General features: G+C 40.4%; 1 protein-coding gene across 4 annotated transcripts in view; it reads right to left on the bottom strand.

Annotated features, from left to right (window-relative positions):
* The window catches only part of kdrl (kinase insert domain receptor like), a 56,548-nt gene extending 38,476 nt beyond the window's left edge, over nucleotides 1-18,072 (bottom strand). Inside the window, exons 1-3 of one of the 4 annotated variants that reach the window (XM_022196665.2) lie at nucleotides 15,880-18,072; nucleotides 1,334-1,427; nucleotides 169-386 (exon numbers count right to left, since the gene is read on the bottom strand). In XM_022196665.2, the coding sequence (XP_022052357.2) occupies nucleotides 169-386; nucleotides 1,334-1,427; nucleotides 15,880-15,982 (415 nt within the window). In that variant the 5' untranslated portion in view covers nucleotides 15,983-18,072. Of the gene's footprint in view, nucleotides 1-168; nucleotides 387-1,333; nucleotides 1,428-11,394; nucleotides 11,988-15,879 lie in introns of those variants that run through there. The other 3 variants (XM_051954926.1, XM_022196667.2, XM_022196668.2) reach the window with 3 other exon arrangements.
* Nucleotides 18,073-18,506: the final 434 nt, after the last annotated feature.

The raw sequence follows: 18,506 nt of genomic DNA, 5'->3' as shown, positions 1-18,506 counted from the left end.
TATTAGTTGAACAGTTTGCAGACCAGTTAATTTTATTTTAAACAACATTACATTTGGCTTTTATACGAGTATATGAAAAAGCTGCACAGGCTTTTGTTTTCTTGTTTTGACTGACGCATATGTGATTTAAAAGGATGTCCCCTGTGAGGAGCATTTTGGAGGGCTTACCTGTGACGTAGACGTAGGTTGAGGTGATGTGGTCTGAACCAGCTGTGGAGCATTTGCAGCTGTAGCTCCCTGTGTCACGGGCATTCAGGTGTGTGATTGTGAGTTTGCTGCATTGCAAGTGAGAGTGATGTCTGGAATTACACTGCTCCACCTTCACTCTCTCTGATGGGATCGATCTTTGGGCATCTGCAAGTGTCCAGTGCAGGACGCCGTGCCCTCTGACAGAAGACAGTGAGAAACAGTGTGAGCTAAAGGTGACGTCTGTCAGATCGATCCATCTGGTTGAGGTTAATTTTTGTAAAAACAAAATGACTTGTTAGATATGACACACTTTGCTGTTGATGTGTTCTGTGTAAACAAAACGCTGCATGACTTGTGTCTATTTTAGGAGAAGTGTCACAGCTGGCTGTGGCCTCACAAGCCTTTTAGTTCAGGATGGCAGCGGCTGCGTCTTCCCCAGGGACTTTTTAGCCTGATGTTCATTTTAAGTTTATTTGAGTTAATCTTGAGTCATCTGATAACTTGAACTTTCACATGGGAACATGCTTCTCCTGAAAGACGTGCTTAGCTAACACATTCTTTCCACACAGAATCCATTTTAAAACTCTCATTAAAGAGATCCCAGAGGAACATCAAACATGTCTCACATACCACTGCCTTTGCCTGCAGAATTTTGAGTCAAGCAACCTCCAGTTCTCATCCAGTCACAGAAAACAAGACAGTACTGTGGGGACCAGGATTCTTAGTGAATGGCCTTGTAGGGAAGCATCACATTAGATAGACATGAGTTCCTGAACATTCTTCGCAGGCCTACAAAGTGATGCAATGGCATAAATTCTTAACAAATGTGAATGCAGCACACTTGGGTCCCACCATCCCGAAAGGAAATGGCAACGGACTGATAAATGCGGACCACCATGAGTGGTTCCTGTCACAGCTTGTCTGTAGCCAGCAAGTGTTCAAAGACCCAGGCCCCCTTCTGTCATGTAATGAGACCAGAATCTAAGCGTTGGAGCTGCAGAGAGAGTTCAGAAATTTCTTACTGACCTTTGATAACTGACCGGGATGACGCAAGGAAAACCAGGGTGATACATTTGTTTAGTGGAAGCAAAAACTGACTGAAGTTGTAATTAAGTACGTGCATTGACACAAGTAGGTGTTTTACCTGCATGTGAGGGTTAAGATGTCATCCTTCTGATAAACGAGTGGATTCTCAGAAGGGTGAAGCTTAGGCGAGTGCTCTCTCTGAGAGTGTCCTGCTGAACACACAAACACACAGAGGGGAAAAAAGTTAGTGCCAATCATTATCACACTAAACTGAATGGAAACCACCGCTGGAAATTCCCATGAATCACATCAGTGCTTGGCATGTGGGTTCTTTGTACAGTTCTGCTCCTGCCTCATACACGAGCGACTGTCTGCTGTGAGCACACTGGGAATGTTTCCGGTGCTGCAGGACAGGTTGTTGGGGAGGAGCAGAAACAAAGACAGAGTAAAGGTGGAACAGAGGGAGGAGGTGATACAGAGAGAAGCTTTCTAGAAAGGTGGAAGCAGAATCAGCAGGAACACAGCAGGTTTTTTTTCTTATTTACTAGTGACCTTGTACTCTGAATGTTATTCTTACAACATCATGCGAGGGAACATGAGGTCCAGATTCAAAGGTGCAGACAGCTGAATGTTTTGAGAGGTCTCATTAACAGCAACCAACATAGGAAACACGGATTCTCTCTGCTGTCCAGGAGGTGTCACAGTCTCTTACGTGACTTCCTTCTGTTCCCTGAGATCCCTGAACAGCTTGTTGTCATTGTCACAAAACAAGTTTATGAAGTCTACCCTCCCAATATGACTGTCAGCAGGGAAACCATTACTTTCAGCACATTTTCAAGAAACACAATGGAGTTACAACAAAGTGTCAGGTGGACACACGAACTAGCTGATGGATACACATGTACACACACCTAGAAACCCACACATACACGAGCACACCTGCATTATACAAATGCAAACACACAGACATAGAAATCACTCACTCACACACATTTGTCTAGTTTTTGTCTATTATTCAGAACAGCTGTTGTGCTAAGAATGAACCGACGCAGCCAGTGTTGGCAGTGGCACTCAATATCCACTTCCTCACAAAATATGATAACATTGTTTTATTGTCCAAGGTTAAGCAGAGGGGATGGGTTGTGGCTTATACTCTTTCATGTTGTGATACCACAACATTACTACTGGCTGTATATTAGATGAATACAAATCAAGGTTCCTAACCTAAATAAACAAGCTAGTAACTATTTGTTGTTGGCTTATTTGTAGCCATCAAGCAAAATTCCTTTTTTTAACTTGCACTTTTTTCTTGCTTCACATCTGCAAAATGGCAGCAAGTGCAAGAAAATGAATTACTGGAAAAGGGCATAATGAATCAAACACAATTTGACTTGTGGGACCCGTTAGATACAAATGTAAAAAACAAAAAACTGCATTGTATCAGGTTGCTTTCTTCATCTAATTTCAGCATGTTCAACTTCTAGTTTCTTTAACATGTACTGTAAAACAAGAGCAACATGTGCACGAATGCCTGCATCTCTTTGCAACAGATCATCTCGACCTTAAATTGTTCAGGCAACCTGATCATTTCTATAAACTAGGCAGATTTTGCCCTGTTCTCCTCAGTAATGCACTACAGATGGATGAATCAGCAGGGGCCCCCAGCAGACCACTAAAAAAAAGACAAGAGAAGAAAAGACGGGGGGAAAAAACATGTATAAGTTGTCTCTCTACGCCCACACCCTCAAAAACTCCCACCTGCCCCAGTGGCTGCCCGGAGCTGACCTCAGTCAGCATCCCGACAGCCCAGACCCAGCTGTGTGCTGCATTCCTTGAGGATATCGCCTGAAAAATGCCAGAAATTGTGCTTATTGTGTTGGTTCAAAGAGCCCTCAAGCTGGTTCTCATCAAGAGCCACTAAAATGAGGACAAGCATGGAACAAACAGAGTGAAGGAGGGGAGACAGAGAGGCTGAGAGACTTCTGGTTCAGCTTCTCAGTCATCTCACGATGGGGTCTTGAGCCAGTCGCAAAGCGTCACACTGATTACTGACACGGGGCCAAGTTAAGTGATCACAGTGTAGGGTTTTGGTGGTGATAAACTTTTACAATTTGGATGAACCCAACAGCCTTAAAGGGCAAAGCATGATGGCACAGTAAAAAAAACAGCCAAACAGCAAGGAGTTTTGTTCCAGAGCTCCAATTTTTACTTAGTTTCCATGTGCAAGAAACACCTCACCAGTTAGACAAAGGAGTCATCCAGGTGCAATGGATGATGGCATGCAGCAGAGCAGAGCTTCAACCTGACCCCCTCCTTCTCATACCCCCCCCAATTACCCACCTGGCTCTTACATTCTCCTCCCACACCAGTGACCGGCCCACACTTATATTAAAAAATACAATATTAAATATCCTTTATACTAAAAAACAGGAATGCCATTAACAATCTGATACAAAGGAACACATAATAACCAAAAAAGAAATACTAAGCAAAGATCAAACTTATTCAAAAATCCCCCCTGTAACCCCTCCCCTCTCTCCTCTCTGATCTCTCAATTCCATCCTGGTGTTCTGCGACCTCATCCTCATGTGTGCACTCCATGGAAGTCACCTCAAGAGAGAGAGAGATTAACAGGTTTCCCCCCAACACAAAACAAAATATATAAACTTGTATCAGTCTGTACAATATGCATGTATACTTCTCTTAGTGAGGAGGATGCTCTCCAGCTCCCTCACACACAGTTCTATGTCCTCACTTGGCATCGATTAAAATCCCTCTCTGGGCATTGATTGGAGTCTCTAAACACTCTGCTCTCTGTTTGAAAGTTACATTTTGAGAAGTTTTTTTCCATGAAAACAACTCCTTGCAATCTTAAAATGGCTTCTATGTAACTCGACACTGTTGCTTCTGTTAGAATGCGCAGATCTATGACGTCTCCATTCATATCTCCTCCTCCCCACTCACTGCAGCTCAGCACACCAGCTCACCCATGATTTTGCTCAAATGCTGCAAAATGTTTCTGGGCTACACAGTTGCAAGTTGCTGTATTGGAGTAACTCAACCAAACATGTTCGAACTGGACATCAATTCTGAAACGGAAAATCCTTCAAGTTGACAGGATTCTTTAGGTTTGTTAATATGAAATAGTCAGTTGCACAATTGAGCGTCAAGATAAAAAATGCTCAGAGATGATGCTGACTAATATCTGTGTAGGTTCTCATTCATCCAGGTCATGGTTATCCAAAGTAGTTTAAATCAATCCACTGGACTTTAAGAAAGTTCCTTGGAGACGTTTCACCTCTCATCCAAGAGGCTTCTTCAGTTCTGGTGGTGATTGGTGTTGCCTCAGCTTTTAAACCTCTGTAAGTTGTGTCCAGGGCTATTATTAAATAGCCTCTTGGATGAGAGGTGAAATGTCTTCAAGGAACTTTCTTAAACTCCAGTGGATTGATTTAAACTAGATTGGATGCTGAATAATAATTTCACTCATGACGTGTCTGTACTAGATGAAAAACACCATGTGGACATATTAGCAAGGTTATAAATCCTTCACCAGTGGGGGTCTTTCTTTAAGGGAAGTGACACAGGACATAGTGTTTGGAAAACATTTGTGGTAGGTTTACTGCTAGTCAGGAAAGCATTTCAAACAGCACTGGATTCCAGGATCTACTCTGCACTATTGTGAAATGTTTGTGGCAGAGAAAATGCTTAAATATTTAGTCTGAAAGAACAACTGAGTTCTTCTGTCAGTTTAAGCCAAAGGTTTAACAAACGATGATGATGAGCTATGCTCTTCTTAGCTTTCACCAAATTTAAAAGATCATCAATATGCTACTTGTTATTTAGAATCTTATAATCAGAAACAGAGCATTATGATGTGGAAATATTTCTTTGTAGTCGTTTGAGCACAGACAACTTGAACTGAAATTGGGTATATTTAATTTAACTTTTTGTTTGTACCGTCAAATATTTCTGGATTGATTTGCAGCCATCTGTATTAGTTCTTTAACTCAATAGCTCCAGCATGAAGTCACCTCTTCGTAACAACACAGAAGTAAAGGCTGGCAATACAGCAAAGTGTCACAGACAAAAGTCATACACACGTGGACAAAATTGTTGGTACCCCTCAGTTAAAGAAGGAAAAACCCACAATTCTCACTGAAATCACTTGAAACTCACAAAAGTAACAATAAATAAAAATTTATTGAAAATTAAATAATCAAAAACAGCCATTACTTTTGAATTGTTGATTAACATAATTATTTAAAAAAACAAACTAATGAAACAGGCCTGGACAAAAATGATGGTACCTCTATAAAAGATTGAAAACTATTTGACCAGAGTGACATGATTAACTCAGGTGTGTCATTTAATTGACATCACAGGTGTTTCCAAACTCATAATCAGTCAGTCTGCCTATTTAAAGGGAGACAAGTAGTCACCCTGCTGTTTGGTGAAAAGGTGTGTACCACACTGAACATGGACAACAGAAAGCGAAGGAGAGAATTGTCCCAGGACATCCGAAAAAAAATTATAGACAAACATCTTAAAGGTAAAGGCTATAAGACCATCTCTAAACAGCTTGAAGTTCCTGTGACAACAGTGGCTCATATTATTCAGAAGTTCAAGACCCACGGGACAGTAGCCAACCTCCCTGGACGTGGCCGCAAGAGGAAAATTGATGACAAATTGAAGAGACGGATCGTTGGAATTGTATCCAAAGAGCCCAGAGCAACCTCCAAAGAAATTAAAGGTGAACTCCAAGGCCAAGGTACATCAGTGTCAGATCGCACCATTCGTCGTTGTTTGAGCCAAAGTGGACTTCATGGGAGACGACCAAGGAGGACACCACTGCTGAAAAAAACTCATAAAAAAGCCAGACTGGAATTTGCAAAAATGCATGTTGACAAGCCACAAAGCTTCTGGGAGAATGTCCTTTGGACAGATGAGACCAAACTGGAGCTTTTTGGTAAGGCACATCAACTCTATGTTCATAGACTCAAAAACCAAGCATACGAAGAAAAGAACACTGTCCCTACGGTGAAACATGGAGGAGGCTCAGTAATGTTTTGGGGCTGCTTTGCTGCATCTGGCACAGGGTGTCTTGAAAGTGTGCAAGGTACGATGAAATCTGAAGACTATCAAGGCATTCTGGAGAGAAATGTGCTGCCTAGTGTCAGAAAGCTTGGTCTCAGTCGCAGGTCATGGGTCTTCCAACAGGACAACGATCCAAAACACACAGCCAAAAACACCCAAGAATGGCTGAGAGAAAAGCGTTGGACTATTCTAAAGTGGCCTTCTATGAGCCCAGATCTGAATCCCATTGAACATATGTGGAAGGAGCTGAAACATGCCATTTGGAGAAGACACCCATCAAACCTGAGACAACTGGAGCTGTTTGCTCATGAGGAGTGGGCCAAAATACCTGTTGACAGCTGCAGAACGCTCATTGACAAATACAGAAATTGTTTAATTGCAGTGATTGCCTCAAAAGGTTGTGCAACAAAATATTAAGTTATGGGTACCATCATTTTTGTCCAGCCCTATTTCATTAGTTTGTTTTTTTAAAATAATTATGTTAATCAACAATTCAAAAGTGATGGCTGATTTTGATTATTTAATTTTCAATAAATTTTTATTTATTGTTACTTTTGTGAGTTTCAAGTGATTTCAGTGAGAATTGTGGGTTTTTCCTTCTTTAACTGAGGGGTACCAACAATTTTGTCCACGTGTGTATATGAACTACAATAAAGAAACTGAGAGAAAACGTGATCGCAAAAGGACCTCACAAGTTGGCGTAATTGTTGGCGACATGTCACCAGGCTTGCGCTGCCAGTGGCTCGTGGTTGCATAATAAAAACCACTATTACTGTATGAGATGACTGTACTCTCATTGAATTAAACAGGAAACCCCAAGTCACAGCCCCTCAAGTGCGAGAAATAATATGCGGAATTCCCTCTTCTTTAGTAGAGAATACCCTTCATCTCCGAACTTCCTGAAGCGTCATGAAACAACGTGACTGTCTTCAGGGCCGGGGGGGAGAAAATCTTTTTTTTGTATTTTGAAGGCAAAAGTAACAATAACCCATGATGACTCCCTTATTTAACCTTGCCAATTTATACAGAGACACAGAGAAGGTGGAGAGAGAATTACTGCTGAACAAAAGTCTATTGGGTAACTTTTGGTGAGTCATCTTCGCCGTAGTGTAGCCATGGCGTCAGGAAGAAATTAACAGTTGGCAATCTGCAGCATTGCTTTAAGTGCGAAAGGATTGTATGCAATTTGTATAGCCTGTCAACAGTCGGAGAATTGTAAACAAATAAAGCACACTACACACAAATTTGATTTAAATTTATCTCTCAATGGTTAGTTCAAGGTGTTATTTAGAAATAGATAAGCTAATCCTGATTAATTAGTCAAATCAATCTATGCTGCAAGTGTTCTGTTCCAGAGACCTTTCATGGAAACTTGAATTTAGGTTGAGGTTTTCCGAAGACAAATTATGAGACAAAAAGACTCAACAGTAACACAACACTAAACCTTTGACAAGATTACGGGCCACCTGCCATAATAAGAAGCTGCTACCACTGTTCTCGCTGTGCAACATGGATCGAGGAGTATTCACTCTCACTTTCTGGAAAGCCTTCACTTTGCCAACTGCAAGGTTAAGACAACAGTTAGGGAGAGTGCCTTTTTTATTAGCCGTGTATTAGCCTTTGGAGATTTGGAGGCAAAATGTCCCAGACTCCTCTTAAAAAAGCAAAATAAAGGAACATCTGGCCATGATGGGTGGCCACTCTAGGTTATGTAAAGCTAAGAAGAGCGAACAAACAGGAATCTCCTGCATGAGACTCCTAAACAGTAAACCCTGAGGATTCCTGTTCCATAACGTTTGATTAAGACTAGTAGGCAGACAGAAGCTCCCTGAAATTGAAATCTCATGCAGGATTCTAAGAAAATATATTGCTGGCTCAGGCTGGACATGCCTAGTATGGAACAGATGCTGCAATAATCCTATAAGAGCAGCTACACAGTGCAATTTGTAAAGTTGAATAGCCCTGTGTAAGGGAATGGCTTGTGCTCTGCTGGTAAGTCTTCCCGTGCAGGTGAGCGTGAGTGTGTGTGGATGTGTTTTTCCTGTGCTGCCTGCGTGAACCCAGACGTACCGCCAGTGAGCAATGAGCCCCCACTGCACTTGGCTGACCTCTCATCACTCCCATTTTACAGTCCTTCTCAAGTGTCCAAGCAGGGAATAAAGAAATGACTTCAGCACAAATTAGACACAACATCAACCCCCTCTGATAGAAACACTGGCTGGATTGGAAGAAAAGAAACGCCTGACTGATCCAATGCAGTTAGAGATTAATGGAGGAAATTCAACTTTGATGATTCAATGAAGAAAAATAAGCCCTCAATCAACACTTGCTGTTTCACTTTTCTCCAGAATTTGCCCTGAAACATCACTGTCTGAAACACTTTAACTCCACACCCAAAATGATCTAATGAACTCTCATTTCCCATAAATTCAAGACAGATGAACCAGTGCAACAAATTAAACCATTATAGTTAACTATCTATTTATAAAATTCACAGAAACATTTCACTGAATCACTATTTTTGCACGCATCATTTCCTAAGTGAAACACAGAAACCATTACAGATTTCAGAAAACAGCAAACAGTTACAGACAGAGGCTTTGTGCTTCACTTAAGTTAGTGTAAAAAGGTCATTAAACAACACACTTGACCTGAGCCCATTTCTGAAGAAGCAGCAGTTACAAGTTAAATATTAAAAAACTACCACAAAGGCCAGAGTAACTTGTGGAGAGAACATTTACCTTTATTCCTCCCATTCACAGTAAAACGTGACTATATGTACCTCAGTAAAAAATGAAATTCTCTGCTTCTGCCACTTTGTAATTCTGATGATAACTTTATTACTGTGATCAGAGGCTGACTGATATACGAGTCAGGGGATATTATCAGACAATTGATTGATGATTGATCTAACACAGACATATCGGTACTGACATGCACTACTGTTGAAAAGTTTGGGGTCAAACAGACAATTCTGTGTTTTCCAATAAAACCCACTCTTTTATGCATGTGCTAACATAACTGCACAAAGCCATTAAAATCATCAATTAGCCTTTCAACACCATTAGCTAACACAATGTAGCATTAGAACACAGGAGTGATGGTTGCTGGAAATGTTCCTCTGTACCCCTATGGAGATATTCCATTAAAAATCAGCTAGAATAGTCATTTACCACATTAACAATGTCTAGACTGGATTTCTGATTCATTTAATGTTCAGATTGCATGTTCTTCACTGGAAAAAAAATGCTTTCCTTTCAAAATAAGGACATTTCTAGGTGAATCCTAACCTTTTGAATGGTAGTGCAGGTGCTGTTGGATTTGCTCTGATACAAAATCTTCTCTACAGAACATAATGCAGGTAGAAATGTTGGAGTAATTTAGAATTGGTCTGGTGTCCTCACATATTTTGTCCAACAGATCGACTATGTTGTTTACAACACTCTCAGCCCTGTGTGCAGCACATGTAGCAGAGTATGTATCACAGACGAGCAGACTGTGGTGCAGAGTCTAGTTGTGTCTTCACAGAAAGACGATAACTAGTTTGTGAAAAAAGTTGATGAAAAATGTCCCCATAATTTCCTCTCTAAATATAAACCTAACATATATATGTCTGGAATATTGTCTGATGTATTGATAAATGATTTTTTTTTTTTTACTCCTTAACAATCAAATCCAGTATCAGTCATGCTGTAATTGTGACATTGTTGTTTCACTAGAAAAAGGCAATATAAATCCTAATTTTGGGGGTTTCATATGGCGAATCATGACATCACTACATATCTGTACCTTATTTACCAGAATAAGTTGGTTGCACACCTCAGCATACACAGATTCCGCCTGATAACCATCAGTAATTAATGGCTCTAGCAGTCGGTGACTCCTATTCAGAAACAATACCCCCCTTTCCTCCTCACCATTGTCTTGTGTATGAAACTTGACATAGCTGAATATGAGCACAAGGAGCACCAGGAAGAAATCTTTGCTCAGGTAGCGTGTCACATTTCCGTGACCTTTACCAGCCAGAACAATTCCAGGCTGCCTCTTGTCCCTACATCCGCTTCCTTCGTGCGTCTTTCCCACGCTTTGTGTGTGGACAGTGAAGGAAATCTACTCAAAAACACTGCAGACAAAGCTTCATACGCTCAAAGTGTGTACGAGTGTGTGTGTGTGTGTGTGTGTGTGTGTGTGTGTGTGTGTGTGTGTGTGTGTGTGTGTGTGTGTGTGTGTAGCAGGGGGGGGGTGGATGAATGTGAGCAGTGTTTCCTTTGTTTGGATGGGCTGTTTATTTGGAATTGGTGAGGAAGACTTGCTGTGTATCTCAGTGGCGCACTCGACCTGGCGTAAGGTGGAGGAACATCCATGTTTTATACTTGTTTTGGTGCAGCGACACTGAGACAATGAAGCTGCTTGTGCTGTCAGGAGAAACATGCATTCACCTCCTGAAATGTTTAATCCTGTTCGCTCGCAAATTACAATTGCTGGAACAAACGTTTATTTCATAATAGAAAACACAGTGTTCATTTGCAAAATGTCCACAATTTTCAAGAATACAAGGCAGCCACTGAAAAGTTTATCAATAAAGTGAGTCTTAAAATAAAGTCTGGCCAGTTACCTGTCTGAGTCAACACATTAACCAACCGGTTAATTATCAATTACAAAGGGACAACACTACCTCTAGTGGGTTGTGTGAGAATTGCAGATTTAATTACAGCCTGACTTAAACTGTTGATGCATGATTTTCTTAAAAGGTGCTATTATATTTTGTATATTTTACTGTCATACCCATACACAGCAAAAAGGCTCCACAAAAGTTAAGATCAAAGAAAAAACGGACAAAAAACGCGCAATCAAACATCAAAAGGGAGAAGATTACTATTAGGAGACTATAAACTCGACTATATTGCTTTTCAGTTAAATAACTGGGTAACAATGACAAATTTCTGAAAGAACAATATACAGTCAGACATTCAATGAAACAGATCAGACAGTCAAAGTGCGATGTTAAAATGATCTCCTTTCATGCGTAAAAGTTGTCTACGCGTAAATAACTGGTCTGTATGAGCATGCTTGACTTCTTACCATTTGTGAGTGATGAACAACACAGGATGACAGCGACCAGTTTGAAGTAGTCGGAAGAAGCCATCCTGTCAACTTCCCCAAAACCCAAAACCCGTGTCCTCAAACTGAAGTAACGGAGTCCCTGGAGGAAGATTTAAATTCCGGAGCGGTGACAAAACTTTTCTTGTCAAAGCGAGCAAATCTTAAAGTCTTATTTGTCTTTGTAAAAGCGTGCCTTATAAATCCACAAAATTCTCAGGTGCGCAAGGTAAAAAGTGCAGTAATTCTCCCGTATCCCATGACGCGTTTCGCGGGGGAGCTCTCCTGCGCAGCGCAGCTGGCCGGTCCAACTCCCGGTCCCGCACTGAGGAGACGGATGGACCGCTGTATCCTCCGGGCAGGTGCAACCAAAAAGGCTAACTGGATTAAACTTAACGCGTGGTAAAAAACAAAAAAATAATACTTTAAAAGTTGAGAAAGAGGTATTTCAGTTATACGCCGGTATGTGGTGAATCTCACACAAGCAGAGCCAATGAGTTCCTGTCTTTGGTGCGCGCCTGGAACAATATCTCTGCTCTGAGCCTCTGAGCTGCACTTCACGGTCCATGCGCCACGAACGCTTTATAGAGACACGGAGGAATGACGTAGCGCTGCTGCTGCTGTAGAGAACAGGTTCCTGCCTGAGCAGCAAAGGCGTAGGTTTGCATAGGGACGGTAGGGACATAACACTACCAACTTTTCAAGAGGGTCAAATTGTCCCCACCAACTTTTAAGCAACCTTATTTGCATTATATAATGAGTTCAGTTATATAGGTAATTTTCATTGTCTTCCCATATGTTGTAAGGATAGAATTGACCCTACCATTATTAAGTGAATTATTTTCATTATGTTCAGACCAGGTTCAGACTTACATTTACCCCTTTTCACTTGCTGAATGTGCCGGTCCAATTAAACGTGCGTTTGATTAGCTGATGACTTGACACCCCCCCCCCCCCCCCCCCCCCAGGCTGTTTACAACGGCCTGGTTTAGAAGGAAAGAAGGCTAGAGCATGTTGTGACTTTACACTTTTGAAACCAAATACCTATTAGTACATTTATTTATTAATTAAAATGTATTTAATTACTATCACCTGAACCAATACACATGAAAGTTAGTATAAGTCAATACAGATTTATTTTGCATTGATCATTTAGCTTATCAATTAATTAGGTTCATATTCTTGAGAAATGTAGCCCTGACCCCCGTTCACCCAATCTGTTTGGTCTTATTAATGTCCCGTCCACAGCAAAAAGTGGACATGCAGGTTATGCTGTTATATCGTCCCTACCAATGTTGAGACCAAACCTACGCCCTTGCTGAGCAGCAGCCCAAACTTGTCCACACCTTACACAAAACCCTAAATATGTCCACAAAGTGATTTCTTCTCTTTCTAATGAAAATAACGGTTAGACATACCTATTGTAACATTGAAACCAGAGCTGCAGTTGGGATCTTGGTATACTGGAGGCTCAGCTCAGCACAGCAGATTTCAGATTTTAACCTGATCAGTGTAAAACTTCTTCACACCTTACACAAAACCCTATATATGTCCACAAAGTGATTTCTTCTCTTTGTAATGAAAATAATGATTAGACATACCTGTTGTAAACTTGAAACCAGAGCTGTTATCGAGGTCTTGGCACAGTGGAGGCTCAGCTCAGCACAGCAGATTTCAGATTTTAACCTGACCAGTGCAATAATTTAAACAATGGTGCACAAACCATTTTTGGGCTGCTCAAGTGGTGACAAATTCTCAACCACTGAGTTATAATCTACAGCAGATGCGGCTTCAAAGTGCAATAATCAGGTAGTGCGACCAGTGCACAGACACTCAGCCTTATTCAATTCAGCTTTGCTCAAATGATCCAATGCCACAGATGACAACAGAAAATGAAAACATGCTGTTGGTCGCTGGATGTCAGCTATAGTTGAGGCAAGACTCTTGAATGCTCACAACTCCTCTATTTGTCATTTAAAGCTCCTTTCCATTCATCTTGCAGCAACTGAGCAAGTTGGCTGCATGTCTGAATGTGCACACTCATCAATTATCTGTAAAAGTTGCACTGGCAATCTCACAGATCTGATGTAGTAACATTTCCAAATAATTTTCAACATTGCACAAGTCTGTACTGCACCCAGTCACATCAATGGATAAACACACACAACGTAATGACGTAGCACGTTGTTAGTCCATGACGCTGTAAAAGCTGAAGCCCAGTCCCAAAGCGCTGTTCAATTATGTTTTTTGGTTGTATTTTTAGAGGAAAAGTAGATTCAAAATGCCCACAAATTGGTCCAATTCAGATCATTTCAGACAGGATGGTACCACAGACAATCTGCCCCATGATGTCCTGATGGAGCTGTCTGACAACATGATCCTGTCCCCAAAATGTCCTCCAGCGTCACAGAGTGAGACAACGTTCAACAAGTGACATCAACAACCTCATTAACTCAATGTGTGAAGTGTGGCACTCTACAATGAGAATGGGCACACAGTCTTGTGAACTCTGATCTGTGACTACACGCTCATCTCCAGTATAGTGTGTACTTGGTTGTTTCTTGATGTCTGTTCTGTTGTAGAGATGCTGTATTGTGTTGGAACAACAAATACTTACTTTGCTAGGTTAAAAAGAATGGCTAGAACTTAGCTCTTAAAATATGTCATGCTGCATTTAATTTATGTTTGGTATATTAGAGTAAAATTCATATAAAGTGAGACACTTTGCTCTAGTTGAAGTAAGATCATCCCACATCTTTCTCTATGCATAGCTCTTGTTCCACATTAATGTAACAGTGGTTCTAAGTCTACATGCCTCGGAATCAGTCTCATTAATGTGATTTACAATGATAGAACCATAGTAAATGTATGCAGGTAAAGTGTTCAAACACAATACTAAAAAGAAATGTTAATAATCTAATGTGTTTACCTTGTTATTCATTCACCTAATTCTATATTTTGTTGCTTACTTTAATGTTCAGAGAGATCACGTTCTGCACATTTTGCATATTTTATACTGACATGCTCCACTTCAAAGGCAGCCAGAATAAATGGGATTTCACAATATTGTTTCAATCATCCTGTAATTACTTCCTGAAAGTTCAGATTTGTATCAATATTCCCACGATGATCCAGCTCTGCATCCTCATTTCATTGTTTTACATCCTTTACATCCATGAAATTTGATTAAAAATGTGCTGCCATTCAATGACCTACATGACCTTAATGACTGAGAATCATTGGGAGAGTCCAAAGTCGAACAGCAGCAGCACATCCAGGCCATTGTTGTGCTAAAAAGGAGTTGTCTGCCAAAGCAGCGAAGTCGTTACAAAGACTTCAGCCAAGTCACCTCAAAATTTAGCGCCACCAGCTTAGTTGCACTTTAATGGACTTTTGTACCCTTGGTGAACTGTGGCATTGTTGGCAAACCTTAAAATACATCTAACTCATCTACACAGTGAAGTAAAGTGTTAAATGTGCAGCTAATAGTTTAGTAGTTTTTTGAATACATATTTGCAAAAACTGCTATATTTTGCGACACTTGCATACATTTCAGGTCAAACGTCAATGCAAATGTTTTGTTAAAGCTTCACAAGGACACGGCTTTGATATTAAAATGGATGGATATAAGTTGTGTTTATTGAACATACGGTTTTTCACAAATTAATCTTTAAAAGAGCTGCCTCTGTTTACCATTTTTTCAGTACTTAGATCCCTCAGATCATGAGTTCAATTGCATTCTTAAAACAGTGGAATATCGTGGTTTTACTGTTTTAGCCCCAACACTGAACACCAGGGTCAGATGAGCTCAGTCACTTCCGTAGTTTAAAAAGCTTTAAAAAAAAAACTCCACCTGTGCAGACAAGCATTTGTATATTTTAAGATGTCTTTTCTATTGTTCTGTTGTTTGCATTTTTTGTAAGACACCTCCAGCTGTGAAAGATGCTATAGAAAATAAACTATCTCACAACCTGACTAATTTCAGATGCCCTCATTGTGTTTTGGAACTGGGCCTTTCTGTGGTCAGTGAGTTCACTTCTAAATGACCATTTTAGGCCAGATTATAAAGTAGATCAATAAACCACATTTTGTTTGGTTTACTAAATGAACCTTTGAGTGCTACACTGTCTTTGATGAAATCAGCCTACTGTGACACTGAGGTTAAAGGTAACAGCAGTTTTTCTTGTCTCAAGAGGAAAAACAGTAAAATGCAAACAATCACTGCGATATCACACTGAATCTATCTGCCTGAGTGTTTAGAATAAACAGTTGCTGGATTTATTTTTAACTTCAGAAACAGGATACACTGCTTTTTATATCAATGTAAATAATCCTCTTTTGTCCAGCACTAAGTACCCTGCAGTGTGTGGATGTTCCGCAGACTGTTTTCCTTTATCACCACAACAATTACTGTGCTGCTGCAGGTCATAGCAGCACACACTGGAAATAAGAACATCCTGGCCTCACCTTTCCGCCCACATCCTGACTCAACAGCCACCTTTCTGAGGACTGGATCTGGAGTGTTGGTGGGTACTATAGGTGAGGCCTGTGATGAGCACCACTCTTCCATCCCTGTAGCAGAAAATATGGCACATGAGAACACTGGAAGAAATTCATAACATCCCAGCAGTGGGAGTCTTTTAGCCTTCTGGGATTTTGAGGCCACACTATCACAGCTCAAGAATTCAAAGATTTCATGCACACTATCAGTATTTAGAGTATTTTAATTATACGTTTTCTCATGAATTCGCTCCAGGAAAATCCATATTTGGGTGGGTAGAAATAGGTTAGCTCTCCTCTGCACAGATTTTTCCAAAAAGGGTGCGCTGAAATGCTTTTACTTTCAAATTGTGACATATTAGATCCATCTATCCATCCATTATCTATACACCGCTTAATCCTCATTAGTGTTGTAAAGGGGCTGGAGTCATCCCAGCTGATTGAGGGTGAAGACAGAAGACACCCTGGACAGATCACCATTCTATCACAGGGCTACACATAGAGACAAACAAGCACACTCACATTCACACCTACAGACAATTTAGAATTCCCAATTAACCTCAGAATGTTTTTAAGCTGTGGGAGGAAGCCGGAGTACCTAGATAAAGCCCAAGCATGCACAGGGAAAACACGCAAACTCCATGCAGAAAGATCCCGGGAAAGTTAGGATGTGAAGCTGCAAGGCGAAAGTGCTAACCAACAAGCCACCATGGAGCTCAACATATTAGATGTCTAATTATATTCATAAACACTTCAAGAGAACAATAATAGTCTATAAAATGTGCAAAAAATAGTTCTTGAGATGTCTGCTACTACAATTGTCTTAGCAAGTGTTCAGTAAAAGACAGATTCCCATTAGGCCAAGACGGCGACAGATAAGTCTCCAGATGAACAATTGCTGGAAGTTGCTGCCTGAGAGGGTTGGATTTTGAGTGATTTATTTTAGAAGCTGGCGTTAAAAACACGCTATGGGGGACTAACTGGTTCTACACACCCAGCATGCAGTCTTCCCTTTGTCCTTCTTGGGTAAATGAACCAGCAGAAATGTTTTTCTTCAGGAGGGGAGAGGAGGGGGCCGGACTGCCTGCCCTGGTGCTCAAATGACTGTACTCAGTCTTGAGTGGAAACTGTCACAGTCTCCAGACCCCATTCATACAGCAGCTTTGGAGCAAATCTCAGCAAAACAGGATTTAGAGTCTACTATATTAAAGTATGTGGTGTTTTCCAGAAGCATTCTTTGTTCTGACTGAATTCTTAAGATGGACGCTTTATTGATCCTTTGGAGGAAAATATTTTACATTCCAACAGCAATCAATAAATCAAGTGTTCTGATAATAAAAAGACACACTTCTGATTGGTTGACCTTATTCTCTGTAATTGCCTACCTACATGCACTCACTGCACATCACTGGAGTCTACTGCAAAGTTATTAGTGGACAGTGCGCTAGAGCAAGTGAGCAGACAACACAATCATAGCAGACAAAGTGCAACCCCACGTTACAGTTCCACCTAAACCTGCAACATCTTGCACTGATAAACACGTCAGATGACTGTCTATTTTTGTGTTTGGGTGTTATACTGTGCCTAATGCAGTCTCCATCCTCCTCCAGTTTCATTAGGATGTGTTTACACATATTTGTGTATATGTCTGAATTATAACCTAGTTGTGACGAAATGTTGTTCAGTGGTATTTGTCTCATTTAGTCTATATTGGCATTGATTGGAAGGTTTGAAAATGTTCTGAAGCCTCTTTGGATGTGTTAACCCCCAACGTCAGCTGTCCTCAGACGGTATGTTTTGAAGGAGTGGTTTTGGAGGGAACCCTGAAGTAAGCAGGTGGGATTTTTTCAGTTGTACTCTTTCGAAATCCAGTTTAATCTTGCCGTTTCTACAATCATACTCCAGCTTTAATGAAACAATTAAATTGGATGACAACAGTATCATAAATTGTCAATTTTTGTCAATTTTCAAGTCAGGCATATAGACCAATTCTAGTAACTTGCTGACGATTTAGGATTTGGGATTTGGGCTCTCTGGAAAAGACTAAAATGAACTTCTAAAAAAAAGATCCTCATTATTTGATCAATAATGAAGATGGAAACACAGAATAGAATATCCTAAATTAAATGTGAATGTTAGAGGAAGGGGGAAACAGGAAAAAAAGAAATGTGTTTACCCAAATTCAGGAACTGACTAAGAAACTCAAACTTTTTTCAAACTATTTGAAGTTGTTATCTAGAAATGAGCTGTGCATTTCTTTCAGCAGTGGGTTGCAAACTGTATGAGAAGTATTTTTATGAGTGCTTGACGCAGCAGATGCAATTTACACACACTTGGCATACCCTCAAACCGCTTAATGCTGCGTATCAGAATTCATTTAGATTTATTACAGGTGACACTTTCAGAACTCATCATAATATTCTCTATAGGGGAATCATCACTCAAAAGGAACAACACTGTCTTTTTCTACTCACAAATATATCCTGAATAACCTACCAAGTTATCTGCTGTCATTTTTAGACTTAGACATTTGAGTTACTATACACATACACTAGATTAGATTGTTTTTAAAGTAACCCATTCATGAATATAGA

The sequence above is a fragment of the Acanthochromis polyacanthus genome, chromosome 10 (assembly GCF_021347895.1).
Source record: "Acanthochromis polyacanthus isolate Apoly-LR-REF ecotype Palm Island chromosome 10, KAUST_Apoly_ChrSc, whole genome shotgun sequence".
NCBI lineage: Eukaryota > Metazoa > Chordata > Actinopteri > Pomacentridae > Acanthochromis > Acanthochromis polyacanthus.
The sequence above is the reverse complement of the archived record's forward strand: the minus strand, read 5'-3'. Positions and strand labels throughout refer to the sequence as shown.